General features: G+C 41.9%; 1 protein-coding gene across 8 annotated transcripts in view; it reads right to left on the bottom strand.

Moving 5' to 3' along the window:
- KIAA1328 (KIAA1328 ortholog) overlaps nucleotides 1–23523 on the bottom strand; it is a 284448-nt gene that overhangs the window by 233553 nt on the left and 27372 nt on the right. For 7 of the 8 annotated variants that reach the window (XR_012158833.2, XM_073343413.2, XM_073343414.1 and 4 more), the window contains exon 5: nucleotides 18161–18276. Coding sequence is in view for 6 of the 8 variants with exons in the window: in XM_073343413.2 (XP_073199514.1) it covers nucleotides 18161–18276 (116 nt within the window). In the remaining 2 variants the exon portion in view is untranslated. The other variant, XM_073343418.2, reaches the window with a different exon arrangement.

Below are 23523 nucleotides of genomic sequence, written 5' to 3'. Positions count from 1 at the left end.
TAAATGCATACAATGGAAAATATCTCATAGCTGCACAGTAGCCCAGACTTCTGACTGTCTTGATACTGTTCTCTTAAGGAGCAAGATTCTTACTGCCAGGAAACCACTGGCAGGTAGCAACATCAGTGGTTAACTTGAGACACCAGAAATCATATGATAAATGTAGGTCCAACAATATATCTTCCTTCTCTGAATTCAGACCATTCATCCAACGTGATGTCTTAGAAGCACTACAGCAAAACCAAGCTACCACCTGCAACTCTGACCCAGGACCTTCTTGGCTAAAACAGAAGTGAAAGCATATAGGATTCCTAACCAAGATATTGGACACCTCCTGCAAGAAAGAAATGCTAAAAGCCCATCTAAAGCATACCATGGTTTGATTGGAACTTAAACCTACCCATGATGTAACTGACCTTTTCCAAACCAGCTAGAGACCCTGGGAAAAAGGAGGACCAAATGATAGAAATCACTCCCCCAAAAACTTTCATAAATATGACTGTGGGATCAGTCTGGTGGTCACACAAACAAAAGGGAACAGAAAAGCAAGAAATTAGGACCACATCACGGACCTAGTCAAGCTCTCCCTGCAGTCACTCACCACATTGCTATATTTGGATCCAGACACTGGATCTGGTGTGCTTCTAAATCCACTAAATCTGAGCAGAGTCCAAGCTTAGAGCTTCTCAGACTCAGTCCTGGAGTGCAGACTCCCAGTCTGGTACTCCTTCTCAGAAATGGGACCTCCATGGTTCAGCTGCTGTAGGTCCCGAGACCAGTACTGAACTCTCCAACTCTCCATAGTAGACTAAGCACATACTTTCCCAGAGTTCCATTCTAGTCAGTATTCTGGTTTACAATTTAACCCTTCAAGGGAAATTAACTTCCTACACACACACAGCCACTGTCTCTGCTTTCTCTATGAATAGAGAGATCCATCCAAAAACCTCCTTCCAGTGTTCTCAGCACTCGAAGAGCCCTTTGGGTTTTTGGTCAGTCCTTCCAGAGTCCCAAGACCCTTCTACTCCTGCTCAGCCTTCAGGTTCTCTCTCTCTTTCTCTGCCCCTGCAGCAATCTTACTCCAGCTTGTTCAGGTCCAGCAGACAAATGGTTGCCCCTAGCTCAGAAAGCATATATATTTTTTAAACAGCAGCCTCTTAATTTGTTCTCCTCCTCTGCTGAGGAATTTCCATTATTCCAACTCCCAATCCTACAGACAACCTGGGAGAACTAGCTTCCTTTAGCTTGGCCAATCTCTTTAGCATATTTATTCTTTTACCAATGCCAAGTCATTCCATGTCACTACTTCTCTGAAATTATTGTCCTACAGCTGCTTCCAGACAGAGCATGACATGGCCCTTGAAAATGGCTGATTCAATACACACTGAAGGTTATACAGAGTACATAGAGTTCACAAAATCAATTAAAATTCACAAATTGTACATAGATTCCCAAACCATCAGAACAAAAAAACTAACTATAAGCCACCGTCCAATGATGAGGTAACACACAGAGCCTTGGCAAGTTTAATATGTCTACTTGCATTGGAACAGAGCAGCAAGGCCTCACGATACCTGAAGTGACAGCTGAAAGTCAGAACCACATTCACTTGAGTTTTATTCCGAAACATTAAGAGATGGGTAAAATTTTCAAGAGCACCTAAGTGCCTACTAAAATCAATGGAAACTTAGGAGAATAAGTCACTTAGTTGCTTTTGACAATGATGCCTGATGTGGCTAAAAATAATATTTATGGGATAATATTTATAACAAACAGGAGAGAGATCTCTCTCCTGAGATGTGAAACCTGAAACAAAGAAAAAACTCAAGCATAACTGGAAAAGTTCATGCCCCCTTAAGACTTTAACTCCTCTGTTCACAACTAGGGCCCTACCAAATTCATGGCCATGAAAAACGTGTCATGGACCATGAAACCTGGCTATTGCAAAGAGGGTCAGTGTATTGCCACCCTTACTTCTGCACCGCCTTCAGAGCTGGGCTCCCGGCCAGCAGCTGCTGCTCTCTATCTGCCCAGCTCTGAATTCAGCGCTGCCACCAACAGCAGCACAAAAGTGAGGGTGACAGTACGATGACACCCTGCACTAGCTTTGCAATACCCTCCCCTCACATACAATTACCTTTTGGGTACACCCACAGTTACAACACCACGACATGTCAGATTTAAATATATGAAAGCATGAAATTTAAGATTTTTTAAATCCTATGACCATGAAATTTACCAAAAAGGACCATGAATTTGGTAGAGCCCTATTCAGATAATCACTGTAGATAATCACTGGCATATGGTCCTATCCTGAGATGTGATTATGTAAAGACAGGAACTTTCTACCCCACTGATCTCTTCCTTGTCTGTATTCAAAGTCAGACCTGCTGGCTGTAGTGACTACCAAGCATTTTTACTTTTTTTTTTTTTTATACTCATGTTAGTGTAACAGTCTGTCAGTGGCTGGAATCAAACCTGGGACCTCTGAAGCTTAATACATGAATCTCTACTATCTGAGCAAAGACAGCTCTCTTAACCAAGGCTGTTGAATGCTCATCAACTGCTAGCTGGTCTAGTCACTACTAGAAGGGGGAAGATTGCCACATCAAGCAGGCATGGGTAGGGGCCGTCGAATCGTGGAAGTCAACGAATGGCTACGCAGGTGGTGTCGGAGAGAAGGCTTTGGATTCTTTGACCATGGGATGGTGTTCCATGAAGGAGGAGTGCTGGGCAGAGACGGGCTCCACCTTACGAAGAGAAGGAAGAGCATCTTTGCCAGCAGGCTGGCTAACCTAGTGAGGAGGGCTTTAAACAAGGTTCACCGGGGGAAGGAGACCAAAGCCCTGAGGTAAGTGGGAAAGCGGGATACCGGGAGGAAGCACAGGCAGGAATGTCTGTGAGGGGAGGGCTCCTGCCTCATACTGAGAATGAGGGGCGATCAGCAGGTTATCTCAAGTGCTTATATACGAATGCGCTAAGCCTTCGAAACAAGCAGAGAGAACTGGAGGTCCTGGTGATGTCAAGGAATTATGACGTGATTAGAATAACAGACTTGGTGGGATAACTCACATGACTGGAGTACTGTCATGGATGGTTATAAACTGTTCAGGAAGGACAGGCAGGGCAGAAAAGGTGGGGGAGTAGCACTGTATGAACAGTATGACTGCTCAGAGCTCCGGTACGAAACTGTAGAAAAACCTGAGTGTCTCTGGATTAAGTTTTGAAGCGTGAGCAACAAGAGTGATGTAGTGGTGGGAGTCTGCTAGAGACCACCAGACCAGGGGGATGAGGTGGATGAGGCTTTCTTCCGGCAGCTCGCAGGAGCTACTAGTTCGCACGCCCTGGTTCTCATGGGTGACTTTAATTTTCCTGATATCTGCTGAGAGAGCAATACAGCGGTGCATAGACAATCCAGGAAGTTTTTGGAAAGCGTAGGGGACAATTTCCTGGTGCAAGTGCTAGAGGAGCCAACTAGGGGGGGGGGGGGGAGCTTTTCTTGACCTGCTGCTCGCAAACCGGGAAGAATTAGTGGGGGAAGCAAAAGTGGATGGGAATCTGGGAGGCAGTGACCATGAGTTGGTTGAGTTCAGGATCCTGACACAGGGAAGAAAGGTAAGCAGCAGGATACGGACCCTGGACTTCAGGAAAGCAGACTTCAACTCCCTCAGGGAACGGATGGGTAGGATCCCCTAGGGGACTAACATGAAGGGGAAAGGAGTCCAGGAGAGCTGGCTGTATTTCAAGGAATCCCTGTTGAGGTTACAGGGACAAATCATCCCGATGAGTTGAATGAATAGTAAATATGGCAGGCGACCAGCTTGGCTTAACGGTGAAATCCTAGCGGATCTTAAACTTAAAAAAGAAGCTTACAAGAAGTGGAATGTTGGACATATGACCAGGGATGAGTATAGAAATATTGCTCGGGCATGTAGGAATGAAATCAGGAGGGCCAAATCGCACCTGGAGCTGCAGCTAGCCAGAGATGTCAAGAGTAACAAGAAGGGTTTCTTCAGGTATGTTGGCAACAAGAAGAAAGCCAAGGAAAGTGTAGGCCCCTTAATGCATGAGGGAGGCAACCTAGTGACAGAGGATGTGGAAAAAGCTAATGTACTCAATGCTTTTTTTGCCTCTGTCTTCACGAACAAGGTCAGCTCCCAGACTGCTGCGCTGGGCATCACAACATGGGGAATAGATGGCCAGCCCTCTGTGGAGATAGAGGTGGTTAGGGACTATTTAGAAAAGCTGGACCTGCACAAGTCCATGGGGCCGGACAAGTTGCATCCGAGAGTGCTAAAGGAATTGGCAGCTGTGATTGCAGAGCCATTGGCCATTATCTTTGAAAACTCGTGGTGAACGGGGGAAGTCCCGGATGACTGGAAAAAGGCTAATGTAGTGCCAATCTTTAAAAAAGGGAAGGAGGAGGATCCTGGGAACTACAGGCCAGTCAGCCTCACCTCAGTCCCCGGAAAAATCATGGAGCAGGTCCTCAAAGAATCAATCCTGAAGTACTTACAGAAGAGGAAAGTGATCAGGAACAGTCAGCATGGATTCACCAAGGGAAGGTCATGCCTGACTAATCTAATCACCTTCTATGATGAGATTACTGGTTCTGTGGATGAAGGGAAAGCAGTGGATGTATTGTTTCTTGACTTTAAAGCAAAGCTTTTGACATGGTCTCCCACAGTATTCTTGTCAGCAAGTTAAAGAAGTATAGGCTGGATGAATGCACTATAAGGTGGGTAGAAAGTTGGTTAGATTGTCGGGCTCAACGGGTAGTGACCAATGGCTCCATGTCTAGTTGGCAGCCGGTGTCAAGTGGAATGCCCCAGGGGTCGGTCCTAGGGCTGGTTTTGTTCAATATCTTCATAAATGATCTGGAGGATGGTGTGGATTGCACTCTCAGCAAATTTGCGGATGATACTAAACTGGGAGGAGTGGTAGATACGCTGGAGGGCAGGGATAGGATACAGAGGGACCTAGACAAATTGGAGGATTGGGCCAAAAGAAATCTGATGAGGTTCAATAAGGACAAGTGCAGGGTCCTGCACTTAGGACGGAAGAACCCAATGCACAACTACAGACTAGGGACCGAATGGCTAGGCAGCAGTTCTGCAGAAAAGGACCTAGGGGTGACAGTGGACGAGAAGCTGGATATAAGTCAGCAGTGTGCCCTTGTTGCCAAGAAGGCCAATGACATTTTGGGATGTATAAGTAGGGGCATAGCGAGCAGATCGAGGGATGTGATCGTCCCCCTCTATTCGACATTGGTGAGGCCTCATCTGGAGTACTGTGTCCAGTTTTGGGCCCCACACTACAAGAAGGATGTGGATAAATTGGAGAGAGTCCAGCGAAGGGCAACAAAAATGATTAGGGGTCTGGAACACATGACTTATGAGGAGAGGCTGAGGGAACTGGGATTGTTTAGTCCGCAGAAGAGAAGAATGAGGGGAGATTTGATAGCTGCTTTCAACTACCTGAGAGGTGGTTCCAGAGAGGATGGATCTAGACTATTCTCAGTGGTAGAAGAGGACAGGACAAGGAGTAATGGTCTCAAGTTGCAGTGGGGGAGGTTTAGGTTGGATATTAGGAAAAACTTTTTCACTAGGAGGGTGGTGAAACACTGGAATGTGTTACCTAGGGAGATGGTAGAATCTCCTTCCTTAGAAGTTTTTAGGGTCAGGCTTGACAAAGCCCTGGCTGGGATGATTTAATTGGGGATTGGTCCTGCTTTGAGCAGGGGGTGGGACTAGATGACCTTCTGAGGTCCCTTCCAACCCTGATATTCTATGATGGGTTACATATTCTTCCTGGTTGGGGAAGAACATCCTGAGCTTTAGAGACACCCCAGTTGAAATCCTGAACAACCCTCCTCCCCCTTTGTAATACTGACAGACTCTTGGTGTCAGCAACTGGGATCAAACCTGGGACCTCTGAATCATAAAGCAGGAGTTATGATATTTAAATCTGCCAGAGCCAAGACACACTTCTCACTCAGCCAAGCCTGTTGAAGATCAATCTCTAGCTGATCTAAACACCACTAGAACAGGACAGAGTGCCAAACCAAGCAGGCATAAGTTACATAAGCAGTTAAGAGGAAGTGTGAGATGTATTGTGCATCACCAGAATTGCTTACTAAGCTTCAATAACTTACACCTGTAGAAACCCACTGAAAATAAATCACACAGGTTTTATTGAATTCCTAATTGGGACTGCAGAACCTTATCTCCAGCCATTCATGAGAAGACAGCTCGTCTTTTAGAGTCCATGTTGAGTTTGCAAGAGTAGTAGTTAGAAAACCTATTTTTACTTATAAGAAAAGCACATTACAGATGGAAATCAACGAGTGACAAACATGTAACCCTACAGTGCCATTTTTACAGAATCAAATTTCACAGCAGAGCTGCACAACACCTTAAATAATCATATGCTAACAAGTGCGTGGCTTCATCTCTCCAAGTGCACACCCATCTTCCAGAAATGAAGCAGTACTGGGATACTGAGAAGCCTCCCTTGCTGCAGACCATAGAAAGAAGATGAGAGTTACTGGGTTAGTCATTTTTTCCCTTTGCTGGAGGTAGATGAATGAGAGAGTAGTTCTGGCTTGGAATAAAAAGGATCTGGCTGGCTTAAAATCATAGTGTGGGATGCCAACACAGCACACTGACTTTCACTTTTTCTGCACCTGCCTCAGCACAGACAGGTTGCAGCCCCATGTAGACAGCCTTACCTTTTGATTCCCTGGCTTTTAAAAATGAGAGTGTTTGAGTGAGTTTTGATAGCCATGATTGTTCTATAACATTTTATTCCTCAATACTCTGTATATACATTCTTCAGCTAGTTCATTTTTAAATCACTTTAGCAGTTAAACTGTCACACTTATGCACAATCTGACACCTCAGAGTCACAGTTTGAATATTTCAGTTCTATTACTTTTAATTCTGTGCCAGTTAATCATATTTTATTTAAGGCAAAATGTTAATCTTCTGATCTTAAAAATCATAGTACTTTACCTTTTTATGGCTGCATATTAAAATAAGGATACTTGCCAATTACCTAGAGCCCTCTTTCCAGGATTAAAATGATAAATTGACAACAGGTCAGCTCAGAATCTCTGCAGTACAACAGTCTCTTTTGCATGCTGCAAATGCCCTCTTCACACTTCCCAGTACTCTAGCTGAAATTAACAGCTAGACGCGTCAATTTACAGCCCACTTGGTAGGATGATCTCACTTTAATTCTAGAACCAAAGCTTAAACAGAGTATCCTGGCTCCAAAGAGCCAGCTCTAATAAACCTGCTGCAACCGTTAGCTCAAAAGAGAAGTTACTTTATTTGCAGCTCAGAATTGGGGGTTCTTTGGAAGTCTATTTTGAGGACAAAGTGTGAAAAGAACAGAAGTGGATTAGTATTTTTGGTTTTCTTTTTTTCCTGACTGTACTTTTATGCTGCCAAAAAACAGTTGCCACAGTACTTAGCATGTTTGTAGTGCTCAGATCTCTTTATAGAATCAGGTCCTATATTGCGAGCACTTTCAGAGAGGGATCTTATCTCCCTACTTGTCTGCAAAGCAACCAGCAAGGTGTTCACTGTACATAAATAACAACAGAAGTTCTCACAAGTTCCAGAAACCATCAGTGTATGTCACCCCCTATAACCATCATAGTTTGCCCACATGGCTCCTTATACATAAAATACCTCTTCCTTTCCAATTCACCAACCCACCACCCCATCTGTATTCAGTTCCCTCCTTGATAATCACTTCTTCTACAATTTCCACAAGAAGGGAGACAGTTTTGTATAAAAAACAAGGACAATGACAAAGCTGTTTGATGTATTCTCTTCTTTGATCTTCCCTGTATCCTAGCTTTTTTGTTTGAGTTTTTGGGGATTGTGGAATTTCTTTATCTTTGTCTTGTACAGGGCCTAGCACATGATTTGTTAAGTGCCAGCACTGAATAAGAATAATATACAAATATTAATCCTCACTATGCCATGGAAGGTAAGTAAGTCCTATCCCCATCTGTGGAAGAAGGAAGTGAATTAAATTGCCCAATGTCACACCAATAACTCAGTGGCAGAGCTTGAAATGGAACTCAGGAGTTGCTAGTTCCCACTCCTGTGCCCATTCCATGAGGCCATACTGCCTCCTAGCAATGTCCTGCATAGCTGGATACTTATTTGTTCCTATCAACATAACCAAACACTATGGTTGTACCAAAGAGCACCTGCCATCATCTTTCAGAAGCATGGTTTCTAGACCCACGGTCAATGCAGAGGTAGAGGAAGGGAGCTCACAGGGAACAAATATGGAGTGTTTTGTTTTTAAAAGAGTAAAATAAAAAGAGTGATCTTTTACCCTGAAACTTCCCTCTCATCATTTAGTTATGATTATTGACACTAGCCTCCCTGCACTGTCATCTTCCCCTGCTTTTACAGTCTTAACTTTGGGCCTGACCCAATGCTCTTTGGGGCAGGAACTTTTCTTGAGTAAACATGTGACACCAATAACGTAGTACGTAATAAAGAGTAACCACCACCTTTTAATTAGCCACAGCCCTTAAACTGGTGATTTCACCAACGCATACAGGATTATGACAACTTTGTGTTTTAAAAAACCTAATAAATTGATGAGAGGATTCCGTGGGCATTTTGGTTGCCTGGTCTTCTATCCAGAAACTGACATCTTCTCCAATCCTGCAGCCTCTGTTCAATGGTGGTCAATTATTCAGAAGGTAAAGCCAAGGCCTGGTGAAGTTTGTTTAAATTGATAACTTGCTTTATACATCAAAAGTGAGTTGATATATAAAGTAGTCCCCTTCGTGGGTACTATCTCCTCCATGAGGAAAATGAAATTCCTCACCCTCCCTAAATAAGGTATTTGTAAAAACATTTTAGAGTGACTGCTAAGGTTGAGAATGAAGTTTTACTTCATAAAGCTATTTAGAGTGAGACAAACTATATCTAAAAAGTGCAGATATGCTTTTTTTAATTTCCTTTGCACTTCAGGGAAGGGGGAGGGAAAAGCATCTCTGATTTGTATATTAAAGCACAAGCATCTGTCCTACTGATGATATTCTAGGGAAGCACATTAGCATAAAATTTAACGATGTCAAATAAGTGGATGTGAAATAGGGACTGCGTAAAGACACTATTTCCAAGCCTGACAGAAACATCACTGTTTAGAAATGCAAATGAAACCATTATGTTCAATAATTATATGAAAATATGAACAGTTCAGCATGTTTTCCAGCCCTGATGGCAGTTAATGGGATGTACGCTTATGTAAATAACTACTATTAAAGCTAATGCTGAAAAAAAACTAATAAATTCATACTAAAGCAACTGATTTAGTACGCTTTTAAACCCCAGCAGTGCTCACTTATTAGAAAGGAGTGCATTCTTATGTTTAGAACTCATTACTGTTACAAGTCACTGCAACTCCATCAATTCCCATGCATTAATGAAAATGGGACACACACCGAAAAAAGCATTGCCTCTCAGCAGTTTTCTTTAAAGACAAAATATAGGGGCATTACCATCATGGGACCTTGAGGGGAACTTCTCAGCAACGTAATCTTTATTACAACAACTGAACTCCCTGTGCTATAACCTGGGGGAATTTTGGTCCCAAGAAGGGCTACCCTTATGTAAAACTTTTGACATATTTACAATGCCAGCAGCTGTGTTACCACCAATAAAAAAATATTTTCACTATTAAAAAGGCATTTCTAAAAACTGAAATGTGCTCTAGTATGTGAGTTGAAAAACCATGGACATGGAATAAAAATTATTATTTTCAAAGTCAAAACATGAAGGTGTAATGAAAACAGAATTAAGTGGCAAGAGTACAGATGGTAGAGTTCTGAGATACTCTGAAACCAGACAGAAGAGTAACAGCCGTGTTAGTCTGTATTTGCAAAAAGAAAAGGAGTACTTGTGGCACCTTAGAGACTAACCAATTTATTTGAGCATTAGCTTTCGTGAGCTACATCCAATGCATCCGATGAAGTGAGCTGTAGCTCAAGAAAGCTTATGCTCAAATAAATTGGTTAGTCTCTAAGGTGCCACAAGTACTCCTTTTCTTCTGTCTGGGTAAATTCCACCCAGAGTTTTACATTTATACTTTTAATGACCTCCTGGAGAACACTGGAATTAAGACTTCTCAGGAAAATGGTGTATTTTCTTTGGTTAGTTGCTCTATTTCCCTAATGTTTTTCAAAAAGTTGTTGACTTTCTTGTTCAAACATCACAATTCTAGCTGGAAACAAAGTAATGTCAGCATAGCAAGGTGTAAGCTATAAAACCCCTCTGGACAGTAAAAGCTGAGATTTATCCAGTGTCTAACATTTCACAGTTATCCCCTCTTCATTTTCCAATCATCCTCAGAAAATTAGATATTCTGGCACCCACTAGATGATGATAAGCACATCAAGGCTGGAAATGTCTTCCCATTAGTTTGTATTGCCTCTCGATATTTAAAATTAAGGCCAGACACGGAACAAGATTCCAGCCCTACAAATGACTGTATGTGAAAGGACTGCTGCATCCATGCAGAGCCCCACTAAAATCAAATGGTGCTTCATGCTAGCAGAGCAATTCATCTGTGTTCAAAGCTGCATTCTAGTACCAAAGGTGGCTGTATGAGGCTATGGATCTCTCACCATAAGTGCGAAGTCAACAAGACTACAGACAACTGTAGAATCCCACACTGTAGAAAGAGAAAAAAATCTTGGTAAGTTAGGGCTTCTTTATATGGCAAGATAGTACGCAGCAAGGTGGGGTATACATCTACAGCACACTAGCTTGCTGTGTGGACTTTCAAAGAGTGGTAGGTCAAAGCATACTACAGATCTTTTAGTACGCGGTAGCAGGGTGATGTACAACAAGCTAGAGCATTGTAGATTTACACCCAAGCTTGGTGCACTTAAAATCACCGTATATACAAGCCCTTATTCTTTTCATCTGGCATGAGCTAACAGGGTACAAGATTATTCTTAAGTACAGGTAGATCACACAGTCCACTAGATCAAAGTTAAAAAAAAAATTACAATTCATTTCAGACAATGCTCTCTCCACTTTAAAGACAGAGAGGCAGGTTCTGTCCTGAGGAACTTACAATTTAAAAGACAAAAGACCAGACAGGAAGGCACTGAAAGAGACCAAGAGGATGACAGCATACAATATCAAACTAATTTGTTCACCCTGTAAGGCTAACACGCACAGTAACAATTACGATCACTATGACAAATGTTTGGGAGAAAACAGATCTCATTGCTTTCACTGAACCCCTCTGTCCTAAGGGAGGGCGGGGAAGTGTTTTGTCATCTAGACCGTTAAAACTATTTCACAAGCGAAGGCCATTCTAAGGTTAAAAACAGCGAGAAAATTGCTACTGATTAATAATAAAGCCATTCATTTTATTCTTCAAATCTAAAGTAATTACAAGCCAGAGTATGGCAAATGGATTTAGCTGAAGCCATTACGTCAGAAGACTCCTTTAAAGAAGAACAGTAATTTAAAACACTAAACTGAATAATGAACTCTCCTGAACAACAATTATTATGGGATTGATTTATTGAAAGTGCATTTAATCACGCAAGAAATGTTTAAACTTTCCAAAATAGTTCAGGGAGACTACAACACCAATAGCAGAGTCAGCCCAATGTGATCATTACAGCTGAGGACCTAAAGCGGACAGGGAATTTATTGAGTTTGGAACAATAAAGTACGTCAAGCTCTCCGAATCCACATTTCTAGTCAATTTCTTACAGTACAGACTTCAGCAATTAATCTCATTTACCATTTGTGCCTCCTTTTAGGAGGTCTCAGTCATTGTTTTCATGTGGGGCCAAGTGTTACCAAGTAGAACGTAACTCAGAAAAGATGTTCTGGGAGCTCACGGCTCTAAATCTAGCAATGTTTCACCTGAAAAGGTTCAGCAACATTAAAAGAATAGTTGGAATAATCCACCCAGTTAAGTAGCATGGTTAGTTTGCATACTTCTGTGGATATGGTTAAATTGGCAGTTAGTGCATTGTCCTCCTCAGTAAACACCAGATTTTCCAGAGTGGAATGAATTTATCTGACCTATGTAGGCTTATTCTTTAGGGGGACTGCAGATGACTTGGGATCTCATTGCTGCCCTGACAGCAAAGGGTCTATCTCAGATGATTTCAGACAATATCTATAGATGGGCACACTCTGGATCTTGCTTTTGGTTCAGAAGCAAAAGTGACTGGAGTAGGTGACTATTACACCTGTGCAAAATGCAACTCAGCTCCCAGCATGAAGACAGATTCCTGGTATCTCATATGAAGAGTAATATGCAGCCTGTGGGCCGCTACCAGTGACTACAGGATGATGACTCATTGTCTTCAGCCATCAAAACAGTGGCTCAAAAATATTCTAGCCTCAGCCTCAAGGATCACCTTAATATACAAATGGCCTGAAATGTGTAAGAAATCTGGGGCCAATGTTAAAAAGCAAGCAGCAGTCATCATTTGCCAAGGCAGATTCCATGAAGTCTTATGCCATGGCTTTTGGATAAGGGAGGGTTCCTCCTCCTGCATCAGAAGACAGCCAGCAAAACTGTCCCAAAAATTTCAGTCTGAATCCCAAAGCCAACAGCTCAGTTTCTCTCTTCTCAAAACCATACCCATAAATTTAAAAGGCAATTCACACAAACAAAATCTGTATCTGGAACGTTAACAAAAGCTCCCACAGATTTCAGTGGGGTGTTTCGTGACTAATGCTTTGAAATTTTACTCTAAAAATTCTGATTTATACATAGTTAAAGCTGATAGTCAGACTTTTAACTCCCCTGGTTAATCCTAAACATTGCAACACCAGTGACAGACAATATGGTCACCTTTTGTTCTAAAGTATTTATTTGCAGTCTATCAGCAAGAGGGATTTAATTAAGACCAAACATTCAGCTTTATATGAATTTACAGGCTTTGATATGTTTAAACGCTTATTTTAATGTAGGTTGTGCCTGGTGTTAGTTTAGGAGTTCATAAAAATTTCAAAAATGTATTATTTACCCAGGAGTCCTTGACTGATTCTTCTACACTTAAGAAGTTCCTAAATACATATAACAAGTTCCTAAATACATATATTATTTAACTGGTGCTGTCATTACGGTCTAGCATATAAATATTCAGGGACTTTTTAATATGCTGAGCTTTTATCCAAATGACCAAAATGGTTGCTTGGAAATATTTACTAGTGGGTAGCCAATAATATCACTGAGGGAAGGACCTTCAAAGACTGAGGCACTATGAATGATAGAGAATGCCGAGTTACTAATTTGTCATTGTTTCTGCTCTTCCCCCTTCTTCCCCCCCGCCCCCAACATCCTCTTCCCAGCATCAAACACCTTATATCACTGTAGCATGTATCCATACATTAGAAAGAAAGGAAACAAAAAAAAATATCAATCAGCATTGAACATTATAAGCTATGGCCACTCAGTTCCCTTAAACTGAAAAATAGAAATGAGGAAAAAGTTATTAATTTCCAGTCATTCTGCAACAGTGGATTTGAACTTCAGTATTATTAGACCTAGACAAAGAGTAACAAAAACCTTGACATCAGTTTTTTCTCTGAGATACCCCTCTTTAAACAATTTCTCATAACCAGTGGGGGAAATTCACTCTGAAGTGCTGAAAAGGCATCCATTCATCAAATAAGCTCTGTAACATAGCTCAAAAAAGTGATTTATGTTAGGGTGAGGTCCAATATTAGAGATTTCTTTTGAATTCCATACAGTTAAAGTTACAGCCAAAGGCCAAGATTTTCAAAAATTGGTGCCTGAGGTTAGGTTTCTAAATCCTTATTTGATACATAAATAATCAGCCTGACTTTCAGAAGTGCTGAGTACCCAGCAGCTCCCAGTGAACTCCTGCAAAAAGCAGAGTCTCTTCTGTTTCAAGTCTTTTCCTTCTTGCCTTTCATCTCTTTCCTGAAAGGCCAGACAGAGGTGGGGAAAAGAGACATGAAATAGAACTTAGGTATGAACTTTAGGAAGGAGAGATAGAGGGCACAACTGTCAGATAGATGCATGTGCGCTTACCACAGCTGTGCACTCAAATCAGGTAATTTCATAAACAGTCATGTGCACCTCTGACCATTTCCTGTAGTAGTAATGGAGCATGCAAATTAGGAATGCAATTGCATGCATAAATGTGTGATAACTAGGCCCCAAAACACAAAAAATTATGTGGGTTGGCAGAGGCGTCTATGTAAGGGCTCCATCTTCATTATCCTGTTTCTTGGTTGGCAGCAACACACAATTCTATATATGGGATCATCTGAAACAGGGCTGGGGAAATGGAGGATAAAAGTCAATTTATTTGCCTTTTATCTTAAAAATGAAGGTGGATTCTGTGAGATTTAGAGAAGCACAATGCAGGGTAGGATCAGAAAACCCTCAACACTGATTCTCGCTCTTCACACCAACTAAGTGAATGGCATTGAGCAAGTCACTTAACTTTATGATGTTCCTTTGGAAAATTGGGGCTAATCCTACATTCCGGAGGTGTTGGGCAGATAATTTAGTGCTTTTCATACAAGAGCTATAGAAATGCATAGTTTTGTGATTATATTAGAAATCAAAAGGTTTTCCAGATGATTCCACATAAGAAGTTAGTACTCTATAATCTCACCTTTCCTAAAAGAATGTTTCCTTAACGATGTAATATTGATAGTAAAGTACTTGTTAAACTTTTGTGAAACCAATCAGTAAGAAAAAATAGCCTTAGTCAATTAGTGTTAAAAACCATACCCGCACAGCACTAGAGATAAATCATAGATTAGCTGAATTAATATGGACAAGGATTTGTTATGTAAACTTGACTGCTGCTTCAAATCAACAGATCATGTTCTATCATAATTTGAGAGATGTAAAAAAATCCAGGTACACTCCCAATGTAAAAATTTTAACAGAGGTCTATAGGGTTGATGGGCAAAAAATATTTTGAATAAAGGAAAAGGGGAAAGGAGTTGTTCAGTCTGGAAACTCAGCATCCACCATGAAACCATTTTTTCCTCGAAACACTGATCATTTGAGCAGGGAATAAGAGTTCTTGTCAAACAATTTTCTTCCTACAGTCTAGAATCAGAAGAAGTTTCATTTTTCAAAGCCTCTTCCTCTCCCCTTCCCTCATTTGAGGAATGTTGATTCCAGTCCTCACCCCCACAAAAATCTTGAGGTTGGTTTGCCTCATGTTTATGCCTTAACATCATCAAAAGAAAAAGCAAATTTTATCTGCTGCAGCTGAGCCAGCAAGAGAGGCCACAGAGCAACAAACATTGGTTTAATAAGAATTGCAATAATACTGCCACTTATTTCTTAATGGCAATTATTATTGCACATTTTTCAAAGGTGCCCATCACTGGGCATCTTTAGGAGAAATAGTTGTCTTTAAAAAGATATTTACAATACAGAGGCTATTTCCCCAGTGTCTGGAAGTAGGTCATATTTGGGCCTTAAATTACTAATTGCAAGTATCTGCTTCATACGACTTGAACATTTACCAGACTTATATCTAAAAGATTACAACGAAGTCTCAAAGATCAGGGGAGGGGACATGTTCCCCAACTGGGACAGCAGCAGTGTCTTAGTGGGGAAAATCAGGCCACCTCCTCCCCAGCTTTTGAAAGGAAGAGAAAGAAATAGTTTGGCAAAGCTATAAGCAACTGAAAAGAGGGTTTTATAAAGGGTAGTGCCAGACCACCTTAAAAATAGGTGGTGCTACCAGTCCTGACTACAGTATGGACCCTCTTATGATTGAGAACTTTATGTCTCACTCTGCCAATGATTCACACAGAGCACTGGGCAGGGCTATCATCTGTTCAATTTTATTCACCAATGGAAAGTACTCAACTGAAGTGTGTTTTCAAGCCTTGGCCACTAAGTATGTAGAAAAAGCTTTTAGTCTTATGTTTTCATAGGTTTTGATTTGTATGGTTCTCTAACAAAACAGCAGTGATCAGTCATGAGACTGGTTCGAACCAGATTCTAATAAAGACATAAGTTCATTTCTCCCTATCCTGAGAAACTGCTCAAAGCTCAATACAAAATTCTGTGTAACTCCATAATTCAGTGTGAATTCCCCTTCGGCTTCTTGCATGCAACCCTGAGTCAAAATAGAATCTGGCTCATTTACACACCAGTGCTCGGACAGCCTGGTCCTTCAGAACTCCTTCTGAAGTTCTACACCTTAGAATTGGGCCATTAAGTACACAGTAAAGTGCATCCTCATTGAGCTAGTTATTGCTTTTAAGGAAATAAAGACACTTCTCTATAAAGAGAAAGATAAGACAATGTGCAAGTTCCACAGTAGTTTCTTTCTGATATTCAAATAAACCCCAGGGAAGACTGAAACTATAGCTGGTTTGATATTTGCCTCTCACAGACTAGAGAGATTAGTTTGCTATTGTAGGACACTTCTAAGTGCTCAGCTGAATACAATGGTTTGTTAATACAGAGCTAATTACATTAAGTTTTCTAAAAAAAGAACAAGGTAGGTCAAATTTTGAGTCTACCAGCCTTCAGAGGTTCTCTTTAAATTATTATATTCCTGGTACCATCTAGGCAAATAAATTCCCTGTGCATTTGAACAGAACTTGAAGTGGTATCTCTTTATTTGTCAAATAGCAAGAATTTGTATTCAACTTCAGTAAGTCTTTTATACAGCTCCTAGGCACTGGAACAGACTTCAAGAGTTATGAAATTAACTGATCGGAGTTATGTGAAAGATTTTGAATCATTCATGTATGATGGATAACTGTTCCCATAGTTAAAATTATATTGGTTTAAATTATCCTTGTTTTATGTCCATAGGTTTTATAGTTTTATACAGTATGAAACTGCATGTATTAACATTCTGCCATCTTTGCCAGACTTCTCCAAAAAGATGTTTATGCTTGAACAACCCATCTCTGATAAAGGTAAAAAAAAACAAAGCAAAAAACTATAAAAGGGGTATATTTCCTTCCCAGTGACTAACAGTCATTAGCATTAATGGAAGTTACATGTACATATTCACCAATCTAGATAATATTCCCACAGAGCGTGCATCTCACTTAAATTCATAAGCACATTAAGACCCAAGAACTAGAACACTCTACCACAAAATCCTGATCCTACTGAAATCAATGCAAAAGTACAAACTGTGGTCCCACTGAAGCCAAGTCTGAAGTTAGAATAGTCTTTGCAAATTTGTTGTATTTTGTGGCAGAAACACGTGCCTTGATATTTCTCAGCACCTACATCATAGTCAGCAAATCTTGTCAGCCTGTATATCATTCAGCAGTAGAGTGAACAGTTTCTTTTATGAAAATTAATGCCACTGTATTAAACAAACCCTCTCTTGTGTTCCCTGTTGGGATTGTTCGTTAGCCTTCTGAAGGTTTAAAGTAGAAAGACAGCAGTCTAAGAACCAGGATTTGGGCGACTGAATACAAGACAGACCAAGGCTCCAACATATTTCAGAGGTCCCTGGTATGCTCAACCTAGTTATAAACCAAGGCCCTGATCCTGCAATCTGATCCATGCAAGTGGACCCCAGTGCATGGATCTGTGCAGATCACAGTCCAGCATTGGGACCCAAACGTGTTTTTCAATTTTTAATATGGGTCTAAACTGCATAATTTGGATCCATTACTCTTTTTTTTAAAATGTTTGGTTCCATTAATACTGCTTTGTGAACCTCTCCCAGTATGAGCTGGCCAAACCCCGGATCTCAAGGTTTTTTTTATTTTAATGCCTTCAGCGTAAATCCTGTCTCTGGACACTGAAAGTAGTGGAAAGCCATGCGAAAGGAGCTTTAGACCGCAATTACAACCATCTAACAGGATTAAGTGAAAAAAATCTGTAACCATATTTTAATGCATAAACTCCTTATTGCCATTTGTAGTTGACAAATATCTATTTCACAGCAAAATAACATCACTGGAACAGCTGGGCAGCAGTTTCAAGCTCAAATGAAGTAGCAGCACATGCTGACAAGTCATCTCTGATTGCTTTTGAATGGCAGCACATGCAGATTTATTCCCTGCTATAAATTAGAACAATTATCTCTCTGCAGTTCACTTGTTATTTCAGACAGTGAATCCCACCACACGTTGTTTTGGGTTTTTTTAAAAAAGGATATCTTCCCTTTCCTTGATGATAAGTTCATTCTGCTCCTCTAGCTGTCTGATCTTCTTCTCAAATGACTCCTGTTCTGCTCTCAGTCGCTCCTCTGTCTCTTCCTTTTCCTCACTTATCCTGAAACGATTAAAGAGAGACCAATTGCCCTGTCAGAGTGAAATAAAATTCATGACCATGACCTCAGTGCCTAATTTCCAATGGAGGACCGCACGGAAACTACCAAGCAAGGACCCAAAGCTTTGTGCAATTAGATCTGTGCAGACTGACCCTTGTGACCATAATGGAGCCATACTAAGGTCCATACAAGAGTAAGGAGCCTACCCATACAGCTCCAGTTGTAGGATCAGGGCCCAAGACAAAGAGTTTAAGAACATATTTCCATTTCTAATTTTACAAGCAAAACATTGTTTGTTTGCACATCTTTTCACCAAAGAAAAAGTTTTTATAGAAACCAGATTTTCTTCTACCAAATGTTTAGGTATTAATACATGAGCAATTGTTTTTGTATCGGCCCTGAGGCCTTGTATCTTGTTGCTTGATATAAATAACCGGACAGCAATTAAAACATGACAACGTAAGCAAGGTTTACAATCATAATTTATTTTTCATTTCAAAGTGAACTCCAAAGAGAAGGGGAAAACACCCAAATTATTCTGGCATCGTGTAGGCTGAAGATTATTACCCATAGACTATCCCCAAACAACTCCTACCTATACTAAAAATATGACTTGGAAATCTTGGCTCTGTAAAAGCTCTCCAAAAAATGCTATTTGCTTTAGACAGTTAAACAACATAGTTAATGCTCTTCACTTCCATAGTTCCTTTCGCTGAAGGATCTTGAAGTGTTTTACCAATGTTCAGACCCATAGCTGCCATGAGGAAGATAACGGGATTGAATCACAATGTGTAAAAAAGCCAAGAAACTGACCAAGTTTCAGTTTACTTTACTTGGAGGAGGTGGTTTTGGGGCAAGAAGGAGAGCCTGTTCCTTGGAACAAATGGGAAGACATAGGTCACCAGACTCACTGATGTCCCAAGATCTGCAGGGAAATCAGGAACAGACTCAGTCATCCATGTAGCACTCTAACTCACCCATAGGGGGTGTGAAGGGGTTTCAACATTCCAGAGAGCACCCACAAAAAATGTTGATTGGGTCAGCGTTCCCCAGTACAGGAAAATCCACAGTGGGGGTGAGGCAGAACTCCCTGGCCAAGAGACACCTGCCTGACTCCAACCCCCAACCTTAACCATAGCTCAAGCAAAGATTGTACAGAATGAGAAGTAGCTACCTAACAGGGCTGATGCTAAAGCTCAAAATCCCTACTCTCCAAACCCAAGGCCAGAAAATAAAAGTATAAGGGGATGATTTGACCCTGTATGGTCACCACCTTTACAGTGGGGCAATCTGAGGCTCCAGAGCTAATCATTAAGTACAGTTTTTTATATCATACATAGCAAGAGATGACTGTGGTGTTAAACCATTCCACCAACAGAGGGCCTATGCCCATTTTCTTGTCCTACACAATTCTACACATTGGTGGTGTTCACCAGTCTAGATCCACCACGAGACTGTTTCACATGGGGGCTGCACACACCAGAGGAGGAAAGCAATGCATGTGGAGAAAGCTACATGACCCTGAATTCACCCCCAGGTCCCATTAATATTTGCTCCTATGGCTTCGAATAAGACAACATATGTCTATCACCCAACCCTGCTCCCACCGAGAACTCTAATGCAACAAGCTACAGGAGCAAACATCACTTTAGGTTCAGGCTTTTGCATCTCACCAGTATTAGCTTCTTCTTTCTGAATCTACAGCACTCATTTCAGCTGCAGTATCACACATGGCCTAGCTCCATACAGCCAGTAATAGATGCCTGCACTCCAAGCAGCATGTAGCTTTCCAGCAAGCAGGAAACAGGGAGGAGAGGAGAAGAAAAACAATAGAAAGGAAAGCAACTATACACACAAATGAGATGGGGGGGAGCAGAAAAGGGGATGAGAAAATGAACAGAAGAGGAAAAAAGGTGACAGCACTTGCCATGAGGGGATATAAAGGAGGATGGTCATCTGCTAATTGCAAGGGTGATGCAGCACCAAAAAAAGATGTGAGCACAGGGCCACACCAATATACAGCAGAAGTATTCAAACTGGACAAAGCATTAGAAAATGCACTGTAGGGAATTATTCTGTACAGACCAAAGAGGATAGGAACCAAATCTAATGGGTTTTGCCCATCTCTATATTCTGTGCTTTTATTATTTGTATTATCTTCATCGTGTTCATGTGCTGCATTGCACTTTTTATTTAACACACAGTACAATGTAGGGTGACCAGATGTCCCGTTTTTAAAGGGACAGTCCCATTTTGGGGGACTTTTTCTTATATAAGCGCCTATTATCGTCCACCCCGTCCCTGTCCCATCTGGACTTGAATGTAGAGAGGGCGGAAATTTGGCAAACCATAAGGAAAAGACATTCCATACAGACAGGGTCATGTGAACAAAGACACGGAGTTGGGAATTGGAAAGATGACACCGACTGGTTTCTGAGCTTGTGGGAATTATCATCATTTAGGTACTGCTCACAGTTTGCCAGGCACATGGCAGTCCAGCACAGAGAGAAAGGATAACATTTTCAAGAGCACCAAAAAGCGACCAAGTCTCAAGACCTATTTTCAAAAGGGATTTAGGAAGCCCATGTCTCATTGACTTTCAATGGGACTTTAATGCCTAGATTCCTCTTGAAAACTTTACCCAAAAGCCCTGCTTTGAAGAGCTTAAAAACCCATGGATTTGACCCTGCAAAGGGATCCACCTGTACAGAACCTTACGCTTGTGTAGTGTCTGACTCTTCAGAAAGATTTATGCATGCAGAATTAAGACCTAGATAGACAACAGATGGGATGGGAGGAAAGGATGTGACATCAAAAGCAAATTAGTACAGCCACCATCTATTTTGTTCACTTCACTGACGGGAAGATCAGGGCCCACAGCTCTCAAGGAAGTAATGTCTTAAGGAGAGATTTCAGAGTAGCAGCCATGTTAGTCTGTATCCACAAAAAGAAAAGGAGGACTTGTGGCACCTTAGAGACCAACCAATTTATTTGAGCATAAGCTTTTGTGAGCTACAGCTTATGCTCAAATAAATTGATTAATCTCTAAGGTGCCACAAGTCCTCCTTTTCTTTTTGTCTTAAGGAGGAGATTGGCTTTGAAAGTGACAATCAGAGCATCCTGAGCAAGACAGGACAGCAGAAGGGGCAGTAGCACAAGACAGAGCAGGATTCTCCTTGCACAGTGGGGATGAAAGGTAACGAGGGGGCACCAAGCAAAATACAGCTTTACAGGTGGTTAAATAAGCTCTCTATCTTGAAGGTAACCTCCACCCCTAACTCGCTGCTGGGTCTGCAGTCCAGGAATACATATCAGGCCTGAATAAACAGCAGCTGAAGGGCCAAATACTAGCCAAACTCAGTGTAATTAAAGGCAATGGTAGGTAGTGGGAAGACAAAGGACAAATGCAGCGGTCTATGCAGTCAAGCTGAAAAGAAGACAGCAGAGCACCTGACAGCCCTACAGGACAAAGCAGACACTCCCTGTGATGTCAGAACATCATGTGCACTGTCAGATGAGCTGGGGATATGAAAAAAAGAATTAGATAAGTTCATGGAGGATAGGTCCGTCAATGGCTATTTTCCAGGGTGGTCACGGGCACAACCCCATGCTCTAGGAGTCCCAAAACCTTTGACTGCCAGAAGCTGGTACGGGATGACAGGGGGACGGATCACTCAAAAAATTGCCCTATTCTGTTAATTCCCTCTGAGGCATCTAACGTTGGCCACTGCTGGAAGACAGGATATTGGACTAGATGGACCATTGGTCTGACCCAGTATGGCCATTTGTATGTTCTTATGAACAAGTTGGGAATGGCCACCCCAAAAGCAAATATACTACCACTGTACTGAACTGGATAGGCAGCTCCACACAGCTGTGTACAACTTAATGCCCATAACATACCTATGCCTACAAAGTCCACAAATCAACTGCAGCAACACTCCCCAGCAGTTAACATCTCCACACCACATACACTGATTAAACCTTATCCTGCATGCTGCTGTAGCTCTATGGTCCACAGTCCAGTTGTGTCACTATCAATGCTTGCTACTGAGGTGTATACAGAGGACTGATGAGTGTGGATCCCTTCAGACTTCCTTCTATATCCTCTTGCGTCCCCTAGAGATTCCCTTTAATCAAGGTTTCTATTCTCTTACCCAGGAGTCAACACAGGGAGATACACTGTTTTTAAGTGTAGAGGGCTGGAATGTCGTTGCCTCGGTAACACTCTTCAGGCGGCTAAGCTGTTACAGCTGCTCAGTGCTCCTGTTCTTGGAGCTCCGGTGTTATCAGCACAAGCAGATGTGCAGCCTGCTAATTCAGCAGACCTCGATGTTACTCATAAAAGAAAGACCACAGGCACGGTTCAGGGACAAAGGCACTCGGCCAGGTTTATAGCCCTCAAGGCACAGTCCTAGCATCCCATCGGAGCTACAGGTACACTAACATATGAGTGCCCCGTGGCAAGGAGCAGCGGGAATTTCTGCTGTCCCCTCAGCCACACAAAGGGTTAAGGCGAGGTACCCCAAGATTTCTAGACAAACAATTTACATACCACTTTACATGTTTCACAATATCTGCTTGTTACCTCTCCTTGTATCTTGTTCCTGATGTCTTGGGCAAAACATCCCTATTCACAGGGCTTAAGTTCAGCCAGAGCTGTCTGGAGTGGAGCCCCAGTGAACCCCAGCAGGGCTGAATCCCTGAGCCGTGGAGCCTTCCCCCCCCCGCCCCCGCAGCTGAAGCCCAGACGTCTGCCGCCCTGCAGGGCGGAAGCCACGAGCATCCCCCCACTGCCAGCCCAGCAGTTGAAGGCTGAAGGCTGGAGCCCCAAGTTCCCCCTCCCTCCCCGCGCTGGGCCCTGGAGTTTTTATAGCATGTTGGTGGGGTTGGGGGGCCCTCCGGGAAACAATCTATGAGAATTTAAGCCGTGTCTATTCATCACTTCTGTCAAACCCTCGTATCCTGTGCTAGGTCAGGAGGTACCTGTGCTAATCTTTTGGAATGGGTTCACGTACTTACCCAGTGTCTAGTACTTCTTGGGAGTGCCTGTGTTTTAGCAATGCTAGCAGTACCTTTGCTAAGTTCATGTACCAGACAGTAAACTCGTAAGCATCTGCTTTAATATGTCGCCTGACTTTGATTCACAGGAACAGGTCTTGCACCAGGCCCAGTGCTCCAGGCTGTCTCTCTCTCTACTACATATAGCATCTCTGGTTTTAGAGCCAAGATATCCACACCCAACCACC

The sequence above is a fragment of the Lepidochelys kempii genome, chromosome 5 (genome assembly GCF_965140285.1).
Source record: "Lepidochelys kempii isolate rLepKem1 chromosome 5, rLepKem1.hap1, whole genome shotgun sequence".
Classification (NCBI taxonomy): domain Eukaryota; kingdom Metazoa; phylum Chordata; order Testudines; family Cheloniidae; genus Lepidochelys; species Lepidochelys kempii.
Note: the sequence above shows the minus strand (reverse complement) of the source record. Positions and strands in the feature narration are given on the sequence as shown.